General features: G+C 50.2%; 1 protein-coding gene across 1 annotated transcript; it reads right to left on the minus strand.

Moving 5' to 3' along the window:
* Window positions 1-9,718: 9,718 nt before the first annotated feature.
* On the minus strand, window positions 9,719-11,877 carry LOC129640743 (liprin-alpha-1-like). The gene is made up of 2 exons (XM_055565812.1): window positions 11,693-11,877; window positions 9,719-9,911 (listed from the first exon to the last, which is right to left on the minus strand). Exons 1-2 carry the CDS (start codon window positions 11,824-11,826, stop codon window positions 9,719-9,721), a joined length of 327 nt encoding a protein of 108 aa, XP_055421787.1. The 5' UTR covers window positions 11,827-11,877.
* Between the last annotated feature and the right edge of the window lie 2,997 nt (window positions 11,878-14,874).

Raw genomic sequence — 14,874 nt, forward strand, 5'->3', positions numbered from 1 at the left:
ATGCAGAGAAATTCTATCATCTCCCTGCCCCAACTGCTCTTGTATTTTCCCATCATATTGAATATATGATCAAATCCCTTCATGCTTGTTCCCCACGTTAGTCTCTGATGTCTTTTAACTGGAATGCCCTCTGTACTCTTTGGCTTCCATCCCATAGGGCATTTTTCATTTCTTGAATGTTCTAAGTTTCCCTGGTCACATAGCCTTCCAAGATGCTATTTTCCCTGCCTGAAATTCTTCCTGCATCTTAACCCTGGTTTACGTAGGTTCAACCTATGGACCTCAACTCAATTGTTACTCTGAAAAGCCTTCCCTGACACCCAGGTTTTGGTGAGGGTAGAGGCCCCTCGACAAGTTCTCAAAGGATCTGCCTGTGATGTATCATTAGATTCGTCTCAGTGAAAGCAGGAACTCTGTGTCTTCTTCTCTCCGCCTTCTAGTTCCAGAAACTTATGACATGCCTCCCAGCTCATTGTAGCTGCTCAGGATTTACTTAGTGTGTGAAAGACAGAAAAGTTCTTGGAAGCCTCAAGGTGTCACTTGGCTCGGCACTTTTGATTTCTTTGTATATTTGGTGATTCAATTCTTTCCTTTCCTGGGTTCATGTGTATGCTATATTCAAGGCACAATCTAAGGCATTAAGACATATCCATCAGTATGGGTTCTTGCTTTCAAGGAACTCGTACAGCAGATTTCTACAGTTTAGGGCTTTTCAAATGCTCTAGAAGAATGTGAACGTTCAGTGTGATCCATTTTCATTTCCAAGAAAGATCGTTTGACTTCCATAGCAAAGGTGGAGACCTTCCAACGTGTAGTCCAATGCTTAGACCTTGACCATGTCAGGCAAGTCTTGTGGTTCCTTCTGGAGGTGTGTGGCTCTTGCAGAAACGTGAAGATCTTCCATCGTCCTCGGACTTCGGTGTCATTTGCAATCATCAAGAAAGCTTCCAGGTATAGGTTCCAGACCACCACCACACACACTCAGTAGCCAATGGAGTGGATTCCAGGAATATGCGTTGTTAACCAGCATCACCGTTGATATTGTTGCTGCACGCTCTATGCAGTGGCCAGGTCCTGGATTGTCCACTGGGTCTCATGTGGAATGGAAAGAAGGGCTTCCCCCACCCCCCCACCCCACCCCCCACTGTTGACAGCCTTGTGACTAGAAACGGTCCCTGAAACAAGAATCAAACAAACCAGATAAGACCAGATGGTAGTCCATGAGATGAAGGAAGTAAGCAGCTGGTTGGGATGGCACCAAGGGGAAAGGTTGCTCTTTTTGTCTCCCACTCTACTCCTTTCTTCCTGGACGCCTTAAGGTTTCATCATGTAGATTTGAAATAAAGTTCACCAAAGTCATATGTGTTGAATCAAGATTTTGCATTTCACCATCTCTCAAAAACGAAGAGTGCTTAACCTGCACAGGTTTCTTTCAAAAAAGTCAATTGTTTTTCAATGCTGGGGTTTCTCTCTTGCCTTGTTCAAGTACGCTTAATAGTAAAAATCAACGAAATCTAAAGAAAGATTCAAAGATACCAACAAAGGACACCTTCTGTTTCTTAAATCATCTTTCCACTTGGTAGAACGCGAGCTTTTTTCTTTGTATTTTGCCTAGGGAATTAGCAGTGTCCTGGTTTAGATGGCAAGGCATCCGCCCGCAGGAGACTCGGGTTTGATCCCTGGGTCGGGAAGATCCCCTGGAGAAGGAAATGGCAACCCAATCCAGTATTCTCGCCTGGAGAATCCCATGGACAGAGGAGCTAGTGTTCTACAGTCCCTGGGGTCTCAGAGTCAGTCACGACTGAAGCAAGTTAGCACACACTCAGGTTTTAGTTCAGCCACTCAGGTGTGTCCCCCTCTTTGCCACTCTGTGGACTGCAGCACTCCAGGCTTTCCTGTCCTTCACTATCTCCTGGAATTTGCTCCAACTTACGTCCATTGAATCATCATGCCATAGAACCATCTCATTCCGGTGGCATCCACCAGAGAGGTGGCTGTGGTTTGGCAAAATGCCTGGTCCCGCTGCGTGGGTGTGAACCTGCCCTCACCACTCCCTGACCGTGTGACCGTTCACCGTGTCCTCCTCTGTAAATTGTGAGGGGGCAACACCTGCTTGGGAAGGGGCACACACAGCATCTGGTATATAATCAATGCACCATCCATCGCAGCATTGTATATATTAATAATAGGGATCGCACTTAATAACCTGCTCCTTTTTCTCTCTTGTCACTTAACTGTGCTCCAGATCACATCTGCTTTACTTACCCCTGTAAATCCCACACCCAGCACAAATAAGACTCAACAAATTTGTGGCTGAAGAGGCAGGAACATATCCTGTCTTCAAGAAGATGAAGCCAAGTGAGATGAGGGCCTAGTGATAACCCTGTGTGATGAGGGGACCCCAGGAGGACCTGTGTGGCTGTGGGGTGGGGTGGGGGCATGGGCAGAACCCCTGATGAGCTCCTGGGATGGGGAAGGTGGCAGGAAGGAGGGCGGGCTATTCCTTTTGGGGTGTCCACAGATTGTACTTCACCCCTCACTGATGAGCACTTAGGCAGTTTCCAAACACGTGTCACTGTTAGGAGGAAACAATCATTGCCCAGCTCCTATTCAATCAATTTCGTACAATATGTTTCTAGCATTGGAGTACAATCATCTGCTTTATTCATTCCATGCTCCGTCCATCCACCCAGCCAGCCAGCCATCTGTTCATCCATCCACCACTCACTAATCAATCCATCCATCCACTCGTTAACTCATCTGATCATCTCAGACTCATTGAGAAGACAGACCCCTCTTCCGCTCCTGCTCCCAGGAGGACTCCCAGCGTGAGTGACTGGAGCCTCGTGGGGACAACAGGGGAGACACAGAAGGGAGATGCCTGCAGGCCCTCCTCCCTCTGAACGGTGAAGCACCCACCTGGTCCTAATGCCTCCTTGTTGGGGTGTTCAGCCGGCCCTTTTCCTTCTTGCGAAACAAGCAGCTGATGGAGGACTTGATTGATGCCCTTTTTCTTTGGGGCTTTGTGCAGCGAGTCCTGCCTGCTGGTGCTGCTGCTGGGGTTGTTCCCGGGGTTGTCCTGAGAGCCTGTCGAGCTTTAGGGAGAGAAAAGGACCTTTAACTGGCACCCTCGTGCAAACACACAGCCCTCCACAAGAGCTACTGATAGAAACAGGCACCCAGCAACACTCGTGCCTCAACCTCGCAGCAGACAGTGGAGTCTCCTTCACCAAACACACTCCACACGAGCAATGCAGGCTCCGAGACACAGAGAACCACCCCAGGAAGTTGAGATTCTCTGCCTTGAGCTCTCCCCTGAGGAGGGCTTGACTCCAGGCCAGCTGGTACAGAGGGCACTCCGACCCTCCATCAGGGTCGCTGCTCAGCAGGTGAAAACGCTCCAGCAGAAGGCAAGCTCCCCTGCTCTGGGCAGTTCCCCCCACCTCCTGCAGGGTGACTGTCCCCGGCCATGGCAGGAGAGCGACGGTCACCATGCAGGTCAGCTGGCCAAGTGACCACATGTGTCGCCCATCGAGTGCTGCCTGGCTCAGGATGGGAGCTTAGGTGGTGGTCTCAATGAGGACAGTGTCAGTCACAGGAAGGGACGGAGTCTCCTGAGAGGAGACCCCTGAGGAAACAGGAGGGACCCTCAAGAGCGAACCTGAGAGGCACAGGGCCATCACTGTCAGGAACGTGCCCCGGGCCGGGCAGACCTCTACCAAGATCAGGAAGAAAGCTCCCACGGGAGTCAATCTGTAGAGAAGGACGTTTTCTAAAATCACTGAGGTCACTGAGCTCTTCTTCCCCAGCACCTGAAATTCACCACTAAATACAGGCACTGAACCCAATGGTATTCCTTTAAAATCATCCTTGCAACTCCTTCAAGACAAGAGGCGCAGGGCTCCTGAAACTGACGACGCGCACACAGGCCGCTTACTTGTGGGCGTCCCTGAGGTCCTCGTGGGTGGCTGTGCGCAGCGGCCCCGTGTGCAGGCGGCTCAGCTGAAGGGACTGCGGCGAGGCGGGGGTCGAGGTTTCACATTTGATGGCGGTCTTGTCATCTCCTACCTCTTCCCGTAAAGCTGGCAGCTGAGGGAGTGAGGTAAGTGTCAAATTGGCTAACAATAGACTGTTTTGAAAAAGGCAATCACACAGGTGTTACATTATAACCAGAAACTTATTTGAAAATCTATTAGCTATGCTTTCCCCCAAGTACAAAAAACCCCCTTGTTCTAGCTTAATGCCATCTTAAAGGACTGTCTTGTTCAAGAGAAGCAGGGCTATGGGGCAGCGAGAGCATCCGACTGAGTGCAGAGACCCTGGATGGGAGCCTCCCTGCAGCCAGGCTCGGCCCTCTCTGGAATCCAGCGACCAGATGGCCCTGCTGGGCAGGACAGCAGAGCGACCCTGGCACCGTGGACCCTGCATGGCATGAACTGCCCTGATGACAGGACTGTGCTCATCGCCAGATGCTGCTCAGAAGCACCACAGCTAGAGTACAAAACCCCTCAGCAAAGCCGTCCAGACCTTTCTGTTTGAAGGAGAAAAAGACACAGCTTGTGCCACCATCCAAGATCATTTGTAGTGATGATGCAGGTTACTGGAACCCATGACAACAAGAGAAACACAGAAAAGGTACCTAACCCCTCCACGCCAACACCATGTGCCTGGATCATATTTCTCGGTAACATACAGACTCGGGGCTCCCCACTGAAGTACTTACAGGCAGTTCGAGTGTCATTCGCTCACAGTGGTTTCCATAAAGCACCCCCTGGTCTTCACTAAGAGATGATCTTGTATCACCCTCGAGGGGTGGGAGGTTCAAAAGGGAGGAGATATATGGGTACCTATGGCTGATTCATGTTGAGGTTTGACAGAAAAGAAAATTCTGTAAAGCAATTATCTTTCAGCTAAAAAATAAACGAATTAAAAAAACAAAAAGAGAGATGATCTCTCCTGGACTCCCAGCTTTTCTGCTGGTCCTGGGTGTGAGGACAGGAAAGACAGTGGTGGCAAGAGTGTGGGGACAGATTAACCCCTCAGGGTCCAGACAGGTCTCACTCATACATCTGGGTGTGTGGTTAAGCCAGGGGAGGTTTTAGGAGACATGCATGGCATGTATTTTTATAAACAATGAGTGTGCTGTTTTAACCAACTAACCTGTGCCTTTTTAGTGGGATTCTGTAAAGAATACTGATCCTGTGCAGTCCCACGGGAGCTTGGTGACAACAAAGTGACAGTGCAAAATGCAGCTGAACTCGTTTAACAGCAGCTGGATAAACTGGGCTCCCTCCCCTGAGCTCTAACAAGAACCCTCAGACAACAGAAGGCTACAAAGGCTAGAAATTTTCCACATGGAACTGAACAGGGATCAATCTCAAATTCAAGTTAAAATAAGCATTTATAAAAATCAGAAAACAGCAACGAACAGAGCAGAGAAGTGACACACCTGGGTTGACTATGGACTCAGTGGAGACAAACACCTGCCTCAAAGTCAGAGACTTTGGCCAGCCCCTTCCCCCGGGCCTCCTCCTGAGGAAGGCCTCTGGGTCCACAGCCTGGCTGCCCTCCCCCAGGATGGGAGCCACATCACTGGTGCCCACGTGGCCAGGATGGGCAGCACCGTGTCCACTTAACAGGAGGGCAAAGCAGGCCACAGAGCAGGCGAGCGGCACACCCAGGTCACCAACCCCAGGGGGACGGTGCTGGTCTGATGTGCCCAGCAGAAGGGCTCCCCGGCACTGAGCTGCCTGAACTGGAGCACAGCCACCCCAGTCCTGCGGGAAGGCCCAGGAGTGCTCGGTCAGCGGGCTGGGAGCAGGAGAGGGACAAGGAAGGCCAGCCCTTGGGGCACTGGACTCCAACAACAGGGGCTCATCCAAGTGACCCGGGGGGAGAGGCAGCGAGCTCCCTCCTGATGCTCCCTCCATCAGGGATGCCGTGATGGACACGAGAGCCTCTGGAGGAAAGCGGGCTGGACAGCACCACGGTTAAGTGTCCAGGCTCTGATCAGACCAGTCCACACCACACTGCTGGGTGTGAGAGCCTGGGCAGGGTGCCCGGCCTCCCTAAGCCTCAGTGTCTATGTCTGCTGAATGGGGATAGCAGTAGACTGGACCTCACCTGGGGATGAGATGACAGACTCGGAAAGCACGTGCCCGGCACACAGAGTCTCCTGCACACTGCTACCCACCATCATTAAATTGGCTTCCCGCAAATCTAACATCTATGGCTCTGATTCAGTCATTTCTTATAAGAAAACACTAAGTGGAAATTCCATGGTGGTCCAGAGGTTAAGACTTGGCATTTTCACTGCCAGGACACTGGTCTGATCCCTGGTTGGGGAACTAAGATCCCATAAGCTGTGCAGCATGGCCAAAAACATAAGTACAGAACATTTTAAAAATAATAAATAATACTATGTCTATTATAAACAAGCATGAGATGATCAGAAGGCCAACAAGTGGGAGAAAGGCACACTGTTACAATTGTCCCAACGAATGACCAATTTCCAACAGAACCATCAGCACATTTTAAGTGGTGGGTGAGTTTCATCACTTCCATTAAACCGTCAATTATTCACCAGGACATAACCACACAGTGCTCATTCACGTTAAACGATAAGGACTCTTCAATACTTCACAGAGAAACAAAGGCCTGCTAAATTACTCAATAGTTTACCTTTCGACGCTGCTTCCTTAAATCACTAGGCTGACAGATGCATGCAAAGAAATGAAGAGAAACCAGATTCATTGCGACTTGGAAGCTAAAATTTCAAGAATCCGTAGAGGCAAATACAGTAAAGCAAAAATGATGGCAAACATGTAAGTGACATGAAGATTTACAGAACATATGACTGGAAGCAGAACATTTTTTTTGACCACAGAAGTTAAATAAGCTATTCGAGATTTACTAGAGAAACACTATAAATTATTACTCAGGAAGATACCATTCTATTACAACATCATGATTTATTAAAGCACAGCGTTCTGTACAACAAAGGGCCTTAACAGGTGTCTATTCTCAGCCAAATCTCTCTATAAGTTAGTTTCTCTTAATCAAAAACATGTTATACTTTAAATTAGTAATTTAACTGATGAGGAAGTTACCATAATACCTAGTTTAACGTTGAACAAATCTAACCACCTCTTGGACATTAATGTAAAATCCTGACATAGAATTTGATTTAAAACTTCTCACAATAAATTCATTAAAGCAAGTTCCCTGTGAAAATACGTAAGAATGAAAGCTAGCATAATAGCAGGTGCAGTCTTTACATTTTATTAACCATAGAAGATACTTTTTTAATGAGTCTAATAGAGACATTAACTGTGCAAAAGCTGATGAGATTTACAGTCTTAAATACAAGCACCAACACAGAAAGGATATTGTGTCAGTTCAGTTCAGTTCAGTCGCTCAGTCGTGTCCGACTCTTTGTGACCCCATGAATCGCAGCACACCAGGCCCCCCTGTCCATCACCAACTCTCGGAGTTCAACCAAACTCATGTCCATCGAGTCGGTGATGCCATCCAGCCATCTCATCCTCTGTCGTCCCCTTCTCCTCCTTCCCCCAATCCCTCCCAGCATCAGAGTCTTTTCCAATGAGTCAACACTTCACTTGAGGTGGCCAAAGTGCTGGAGTTTCAGCTTTAGCATCAGTCCTTCCAATCAACACCCAGGACTGATCTCCTTTAGAATGGACTGGTTGCATCTCCCTGCAGTCCAAGGGACTCACTCTCAAGAGTCTTCTGCAACACCACAGCTCAAAAGCATCAATTCTTCGGCACTCGGCTTTCTTCACATCCCAACTTTCATATCCATACATGACCACTGGAAAAACCATAGCCTTGACTAGATGGACTTTTGTTGGCAAAGTAATGTCTCTGCTTTTTAATACCCTATCTTGGTTGGTCATTAACTTTCCTTCCAAGGAGTAAGCGTCTTTTTAATTTCATGGCTGCAATCACCATCTGCCGTGATTTTGGAGCCCGCAAAAATAAAGTCTGACACTGTTTCCCCATCTATTTCCCATGAAGTGATGGGACCAGATGCCATGATCTTAGTTTTCTGAATGGTGAGCTTTAAGCCAACTGTTTCACTCTCCTTTTTCACTTTCATCAAGAGGCTTTCTAGTTCCTCTTCACTTTCTGCCATAAGGGTGGTGTCATTTGCATATCTAAAAGTCCATTAATTCTACACTTAAGAGGATCATTTCTTTATGTAAGCACAATCTCATTTATGAATTACACATAATATGTAGTTTAGGATCCATCTACATTATGCTTATACCTGCGTGCTGCTGCTGCTAAGTCCCTTCAGTCCTGTCCGACTCTGTGCGACCCCATGGACTGCAGCCTACCAGGTTCCTCCGTCCATGGGATTTTCCAGGCAAGAGTACTGGAGTGGGTTGCCATTGCCTTCTCCTGTAACTGCATAGTGATACACCAATTCAACTTACTGCTATGGGGGAAAAACACCATTTAATGAGACATGAGGACAAAGCACAAACCCGACTAAGGGGACTCACGCGGTGGACCACAGCACTGCTATGACCAGAGGAAGTGGGGGGACGGGGGAGGGGAGATGGATGGGTAAACTACAGCCTCGGGGGCTGGAGGGGGGAGGTCTGGATTGACGACGACTAAGCAGACAACAGGATGAGACAGGAAATCAAAACCAATGATGAAAGCAGACACACTGTCAGAGAACTCCAACAGCAAGGAAAACATACAGAACTGTTCTTTTCATAAATATTCGGAAAGAAATCAAGCATGAAACCACAGAGAAATCGTCAAAGAATTTTAAATATCAACTAATTAGCCAATGATGCAAATTATAAAAACAGTGTCAAAAGACCACAAAATGGACTAGTTACCACTTCACAGGCCTCTAAAATGATTCACGGTTAATTTAATTATAAGCTGACTAACAATGCAGCTAACATGAAATGGGTGGTAACAGAAAAAAGAGACAATACAAGTCCAGTTACAAAGCAGAGTGTTGTACACGTGATTTCATGGGGTAAACAGCAATGCACTCACAACACCTAAGCTAAACACGCAAGAAAGCTGGAATATGTGCTTTAGGGCTGCACACTTTGTCACCAAAAGCCCTAGGTTGTCATCCCAGTTTTAGACTCGGATAAGTGAGGCAGCCCGACGTCTTCCCTGGGGCCCTGGGGCCCTGGGCTTTTAACCTGGTTTCACATGCAGAGCTGGCCGGAGTGCGTGGCCAGGTTCATCAGCAAGCAGACCAGTGTAGATTCTTGGTTTTGTTCCCACCGCATGCCCTGCACCCTGTAGCCAGGCATCTCCAGTGGAAAATCTGCTGCACGGCTTTCCCATGCCATGAGAGCTGCCTATGGTTACTTTCACGAAGCTGTCTGCTCCCTGAGAACAGAAACTTCCCTGCAGCTGCTGTGCCCTGCACAAGGCCAGGCCCAACGTTACAGAGGCAGGCTCTGGCTGAGTTCATGATGACGTGCTAAGTAGTGGTCCAAATATCAAGACTAATTTGTCACTGTGCCATTGTGGAATGATTAAAGACGAGGCAGTTTAAAAACTTTTAGACCTCTGAGCGTAGCAAATGTACCTGATTTTCTTCTGGGTATAAAGAGAAAAAAACAAAAAACAAACAAAAAACAGCATGCTGGGGGAGGGATGCGGCAGGGAGGAGGCAGACACATACCAGAGTCATGATGCCCAGCTGGTCTCCCTCCTATGCCAGGCTGTGCTGCCTCCTTCTGGGCTTGGGCAGGGGCGGGCAGGAGCCAGCATGCAAGGAGGTGGGAAGCAGGTTGAGGGAGCTCACTGATTTAAAACGACGGAGGCTGCCTAAGCTCCCTCTGCCCTCCCTGCTCTCAGTCTCCTCGGCCCACTGCTCTGTGTTCTCCTTCTCTTCTTCGATCAACCTAAAATAGAATAAAAGGCGTCACCTGCCTTTGTCAGCAGAGGAACCTGTCTGGACAATAAATTTGGGCTGGCATTCTGTGTCATGATTAGCAAATTCCAGAAACAGTTGCTCAACTAACATCTCAGCCAAAAGGTTCTACCTTTCCTCTTTTGAATATTCTCAAACTTAGAATAACTTAGCCTTGAGTCTTCCAAACTGGCCCTGATCATTCACGCTTGATTTCACTTATTTACTCTAACATTCTGAAGGGGCCCTGGTGGCAACTCTCTTTCCTGTGAAGAGAAACCTCAAGTTGACAACCCTTGCCTCCCCTGCTCTCAGGGCAGAGATGCACGTCAAGTGCCTCAAGTCTTTTCCACTGGGAATCAGGAACTCTGTATAATCAAAACAGCAATTCACAAACAAGCTGCAGTTTCTAAACACAAGTCTCCAGACTAGATGAAGTGCTGAGTTGATCTTTTTTTTTTTTAAGGTTGTATATATACAAATGCATCACTCGATGAAGTTCTCCACCAGCTTTGTGTGAGTTTCTGGATTCATGTCAATGTGCTGCATTAACCTAGAATTCAGTTTCTGCTCTTCTCCCCTAATGTGTGGTGGATGTTTTTATATAGCAGTTTAAATACACGATTATGCGAATAAAATGATTTTCAAATTAAAATACAAGATTCTTACAGGAAGTAAACTCTCCAGCTTCACTTCTACTCATACATCTGGAAAGTTTTTCACTGTTGATAACAAGTTGAAGGACAGAATTGACCATTTACATCAAGTCAACTTGTCGCATAAGGAAAAATCACTTTTACCCGACAACTTGCTGTAAAATAAAAATAATATATAACCGTTCCATATTTCCTGCGGGAACGTGGAAAGACCATCTTTCTGAGCTCATCTGTGCTCAAACACGGCCCAGAAAGCTGTGTGTCTCGGCGTCAAACGGGCAGGCGGCACCACCTGCGTTTGCTGGCTGTCTCATTCAACCCCTGCCTTTCCCCCAGCCCCCACGCTCGGCCGACAGAAACGGGCACCTTGGCCTGGGCTGACATGACGAGAACAGTCTGAGCAGCCACTCTGTCTGGTCCTGTGCAGGGTCACCGGCCTGCGGCCACTCTGAACATGGACTCGGGACACGGGCATAGCTGTGCGGGTGTGGCACCAGGCAGGCCTCGGGGCCCCCAGCCACCCAGCTGCACCCAGACCCAAGGCCCCCTGCTTACCACCAGGCGGGCCTTTGGATTCTATCCCTTTTTGAAAATTGTTATAACTGCCAAGACGGTGTCTAAAGAAAACATCTTAAATATACTGATGAGATGAGAAAAACTCAAACACATGTCCTTGGACCACTGTCTTACAACAAGCCAATCTTCACACTGCATTAAGTTAAAAAGGAAAAGGCAGATCTGAGTGGGAATTTGCCAACCCCAAAACCCCAGCTTTCACCAGGTGGCTTTTCACCAGAACGTGGGGGGCTCTGAGGGACACAGGAGGGTGCATGGGCCGCAGGGGACACCGCCTCGGCACCTCACCTACCTTGGGGCTCAGAGCTGAGGGGGGACACCCCACAATGCCCCCCCCCACACACACAGAGTTCTGACACCACACCGTGGACAGAACGCCCCGGCTGCCCGAGCTCTGTAATCAAGGGCCATGTCAAAACTGAAAATTCTTGAAGCAGACCTGAGGTCGGGTTTCTTACTATGGAACACTCAGACGTCCCTAGGAGAAGACAGCTCCTCAGAGAAACCGAGTTTCTGGGGACCTGAGTTCGCGATCACCCACCAGATCTCTTCGTTGATGGCGTCCAGCTGCTCCTGAAGCAACACAGTCAGAGTCTTGGCATCGGCCTGCCCGCTGGGTGACAGTTGAGTGGCCAAGCTGAAGAGGGTGACCCTGTCGCCCTCACCGTCAGACATGCCCACGTCACTCTTGAACGCCTGGGCCACGTCGGCCAGCACGCTGGCTTGCTGCGTGCGCTCCCAGTCCTGCTCCTTCGGGGTCTGCACCTGGGCACGAGAGGACCACGTCTCGTCAGCGGCATTCAGGGCAGCTCAAGTCTATCAGGAACTGAACCCAATTTTACATGGAAGCCCTGACTGTGGATAAATGGGCCATGCTCATGAGACACTGCCATCTCTTAAGCGAGCAGGACTGAAGAAACGGGCAGGGCAAGAATCCAGTTCCTATATGGCCTGGTGACACTCAGGTCTCATCGTGGACGGCAGGCAATCCTATGAGGTTTTTCACATGGGTGGGCTGATGGAGTCAGAGACAGAAACCATAAATTACAAAAATACATCCATGCCTCCATCAGCCAGGCTGGAGGAAAATAGGAAAAAAGAACCCTTCAGCTCGGCAGCCGCTGGGTCCCCTTCAGTGGTCATCACTGGTCCTTGTTCACTGGAGAGTGCCATCCTCCGTTTCCCAGGCTGGTCTGAACACCCACAGACAGGATCGAGCAGGGGCAGCCGGGGGATGGGAGGGCCAGCCCCACTGTGGCTCCCCTCTCAGGGCACAGGCCCTCGGGCTGTTTTGGGGGACAGCCCCTCGCACCTCAAGGGCGGCTCTGTCGTCAGAGGCACACAGGGCAGTGCCCACAGTGCCCCGTGCTGGCCTCCCATTCTCACACCTCACACCCTTCTCTCTGCAAATCTCCCCCCTGCCACAATCTCAACCCAGGTCCTGTCTTCTTTTCCCAGACATGACCTCAAAGCAACCGAAGGGCAGCCTTGAGGTGCTGGCTTGTTGGCTCCCTGTCCCCTATGGCCAGTACCCTCGCCTCCTGTCTTCATCACGACCCCACCCCAGGGCGGGGCCACCCCATCACTGGCTCCAGGACCACCTGCCATCATTCCTGCTCCACTCCAGAGAACCAGCTGCCTATGAGTTCACCCCCATCAGCCCGGTCAGCACGTCCTCTCCCTTCTCTTGCCTTCTGATCAACCAAGGGGAACCAGCAGATTCCTCGTCCAGGGCTCCCTGCAGCGCCCACTGCGGGTCTCTGAAAGCTCCCTGGGAGCAGCCTCTACGGTCCCCCTCCCCACCCAGTCTCCAAGTCTCTGCCAGCAGGCAGTGTGCCCCGCCCTGCAGGGCAGCTCCCTGGGGGCTCTAGGAACCCACGTTACCAAACCCCCCTCCCCTGTTGCCCTCCCCCACGCCTGCCCCAGCATGTCTCTCCCTGGGCTCCAGGCCCCACCCTCCCTGGGGTTATTCCTCAGTCCCTTGCACCCCTTCTCAACCTTGGAATGTGGGGCACCCCACGGCTCTACCCTTGCACCCCATCTCTCTCCACCAGCACCCGCCTGGTGACTTTACCGTGCTCGTACCTTTAAATGCCATCTGTATGCCCATGACCTCAGTCCACCCTGAGCTGAGTGAGTCCTCTCCCGGATGCAGGCCGGAACACTCAGCTGCTCTCCTGACACGTCCCCTGGACATCCCATGGGCTCGTCCACCTCAACAGGGCTGAGGCCCGGCTCTTAGCTCCCCGCCCCAGCAGCCCTCCTCACCTCAGGAAACAGGCTCTGGCCTCGAGCTGCTGAGGCCTGAGCCCGGGCTCCTCCCTGATGCGGCCCGCTCTCTCCCTTCTCCCCGCTGGTTGACATGACCCTTTTTCTATCTCCGAGTGGCTACTTCTTTTCCTGCCTCCGGGTCTCTGGTTCAAGGTCATCCTCCTGGTGTCACCTCACTGGCCACTCTTCACACACAATCATCCCCTCCTCCTCAGACAACTCGGGCACTCTGGTCTCCTTTCCCTGCTCATTACTGTTCGACAGGCTGCAACGGGCTTAAAAGGGGGTCCACAAATTCTTCCATCCTCCTCCTTTCAAGAGGCAGAAGGGGCGACTCCTGCTCAGGCCCTGAGCGAGGCAGGACTTCGCAGCTCACTCTCGCAAACAGAAGTGAAGGTGTGTGGCTTCGAGACTGGGGAGCGAAAGGCCCCGGGCTACACCCCACAATCTTGCTCTCAGAGGGTGTTCCAAGGAAAGCCAGGCCACGAAGAGGTCCACCCAGCAGGGACCTGGGCCTGTCCCCAGCAGCCAGGTGAGTCTGAAAGCCTGCCATCCAGGCTGTCTGTGCCCTCAGGAGGCCCTGAACCAGGCCCGCCTGCTACAATGCACAGGCACTGTGGACTGTGAGCTGCTCCCTGGGAAGTCACTAAGTTTGCCGTGATCCATTACATAGCAGTGGATAAAGAACACACACAGTTTTTAATTCACTGTTGGAGTCCTACTTCTGACCATGTCTGGCCCAAACTAACTGTTCAACAATATAGAAGCTCAAAACACAGACATGTATGAACAAATACATGCCATGAATGAGGTGAAAAGATAAAGGCACTTAAACTTCCAATGAGAATTCTTCTCACTATAAAGCTGATGGATATGTGTATCCATTTACTCGTAGGACGATTTCAAAACTGTGCTAATTAGTACCATGCTGAGCCTCACAGTAGGCCACAAATTATCAAAATTGGTTAAGAAAAAAAAGCATGCCTTAAAAGCAAACTCTTAGCCAGAAAAAGGAAAATGTAAAGCGATCTATCAGTGCTTTGTTCCAAACCCACCTCAGGACCACAGTGTGAGGGGGCAGGTGCCTCACAAGGTGCCCACCAGGGATGGGAAGGGGGCGGCGGGGTCCTTGCCTTGGATGGCTCGTTCTGCAGCGCTGCCAGCTGGCCTTTCTGGGGGGCACCGCAGCAGTGCCCTGTTGCCCGAGGAGTCTGCCGGCCGGTCCGCCACAGGGAATCTGAGGTTTGGGGCACTGCCCAAGTAGGGTCGGCTGCCGGGAGCCAGCATATTGCATATTGAGTGCATATTGCATATTGAGTGCAGCACTTTCCACAGCATCATCTTTCAGGATCTGGAATAGCTCAACTGGAATTCTATCACTGCCGGGAGCCAGCGTGAGGAGCTCCACCCATGACAAAGGTCATGAGGAAGGAGGCTCGGCATACGCAAAGG

The sequence above is a fragment of the Bubalus kerabau genome, unplaced genomic scaffold, assembly GCF_029407905.1.
Source record: "Bubalus kerabau isolate K-KA32 ecotype Philippines breed swamp buffalo unplaced genomic scaffold, PCC_UOA_SB_1v2 scaffold_40, whole genome shotgun sequence".
Classification (NCBI taxonomy): domain Eukaryota; kingdom Metazoa; phylum Chordata; class Mammalia; order Artiodactyla; family Bovidae; genus Bubalus; species Bubalus kerabau.

Excerpts from the sequence above, each read along its gene's own strand:
- LOC129640743 (XM_055565812.1), bottom strand. The coding sequence starts at position 11,826 with ATGTCTGACGGTGAGGGCGACAGGGTCACCCTCTTCAGCTTGGCCACT. Across the intron at positions 9,912-11,692 it reads GCCATCAACGAAGAGATCTG|GTTGATCGAAGAAGAGAAGG; the intron begins GTGGGTGATCGC and ends ATTCTATTTTAG.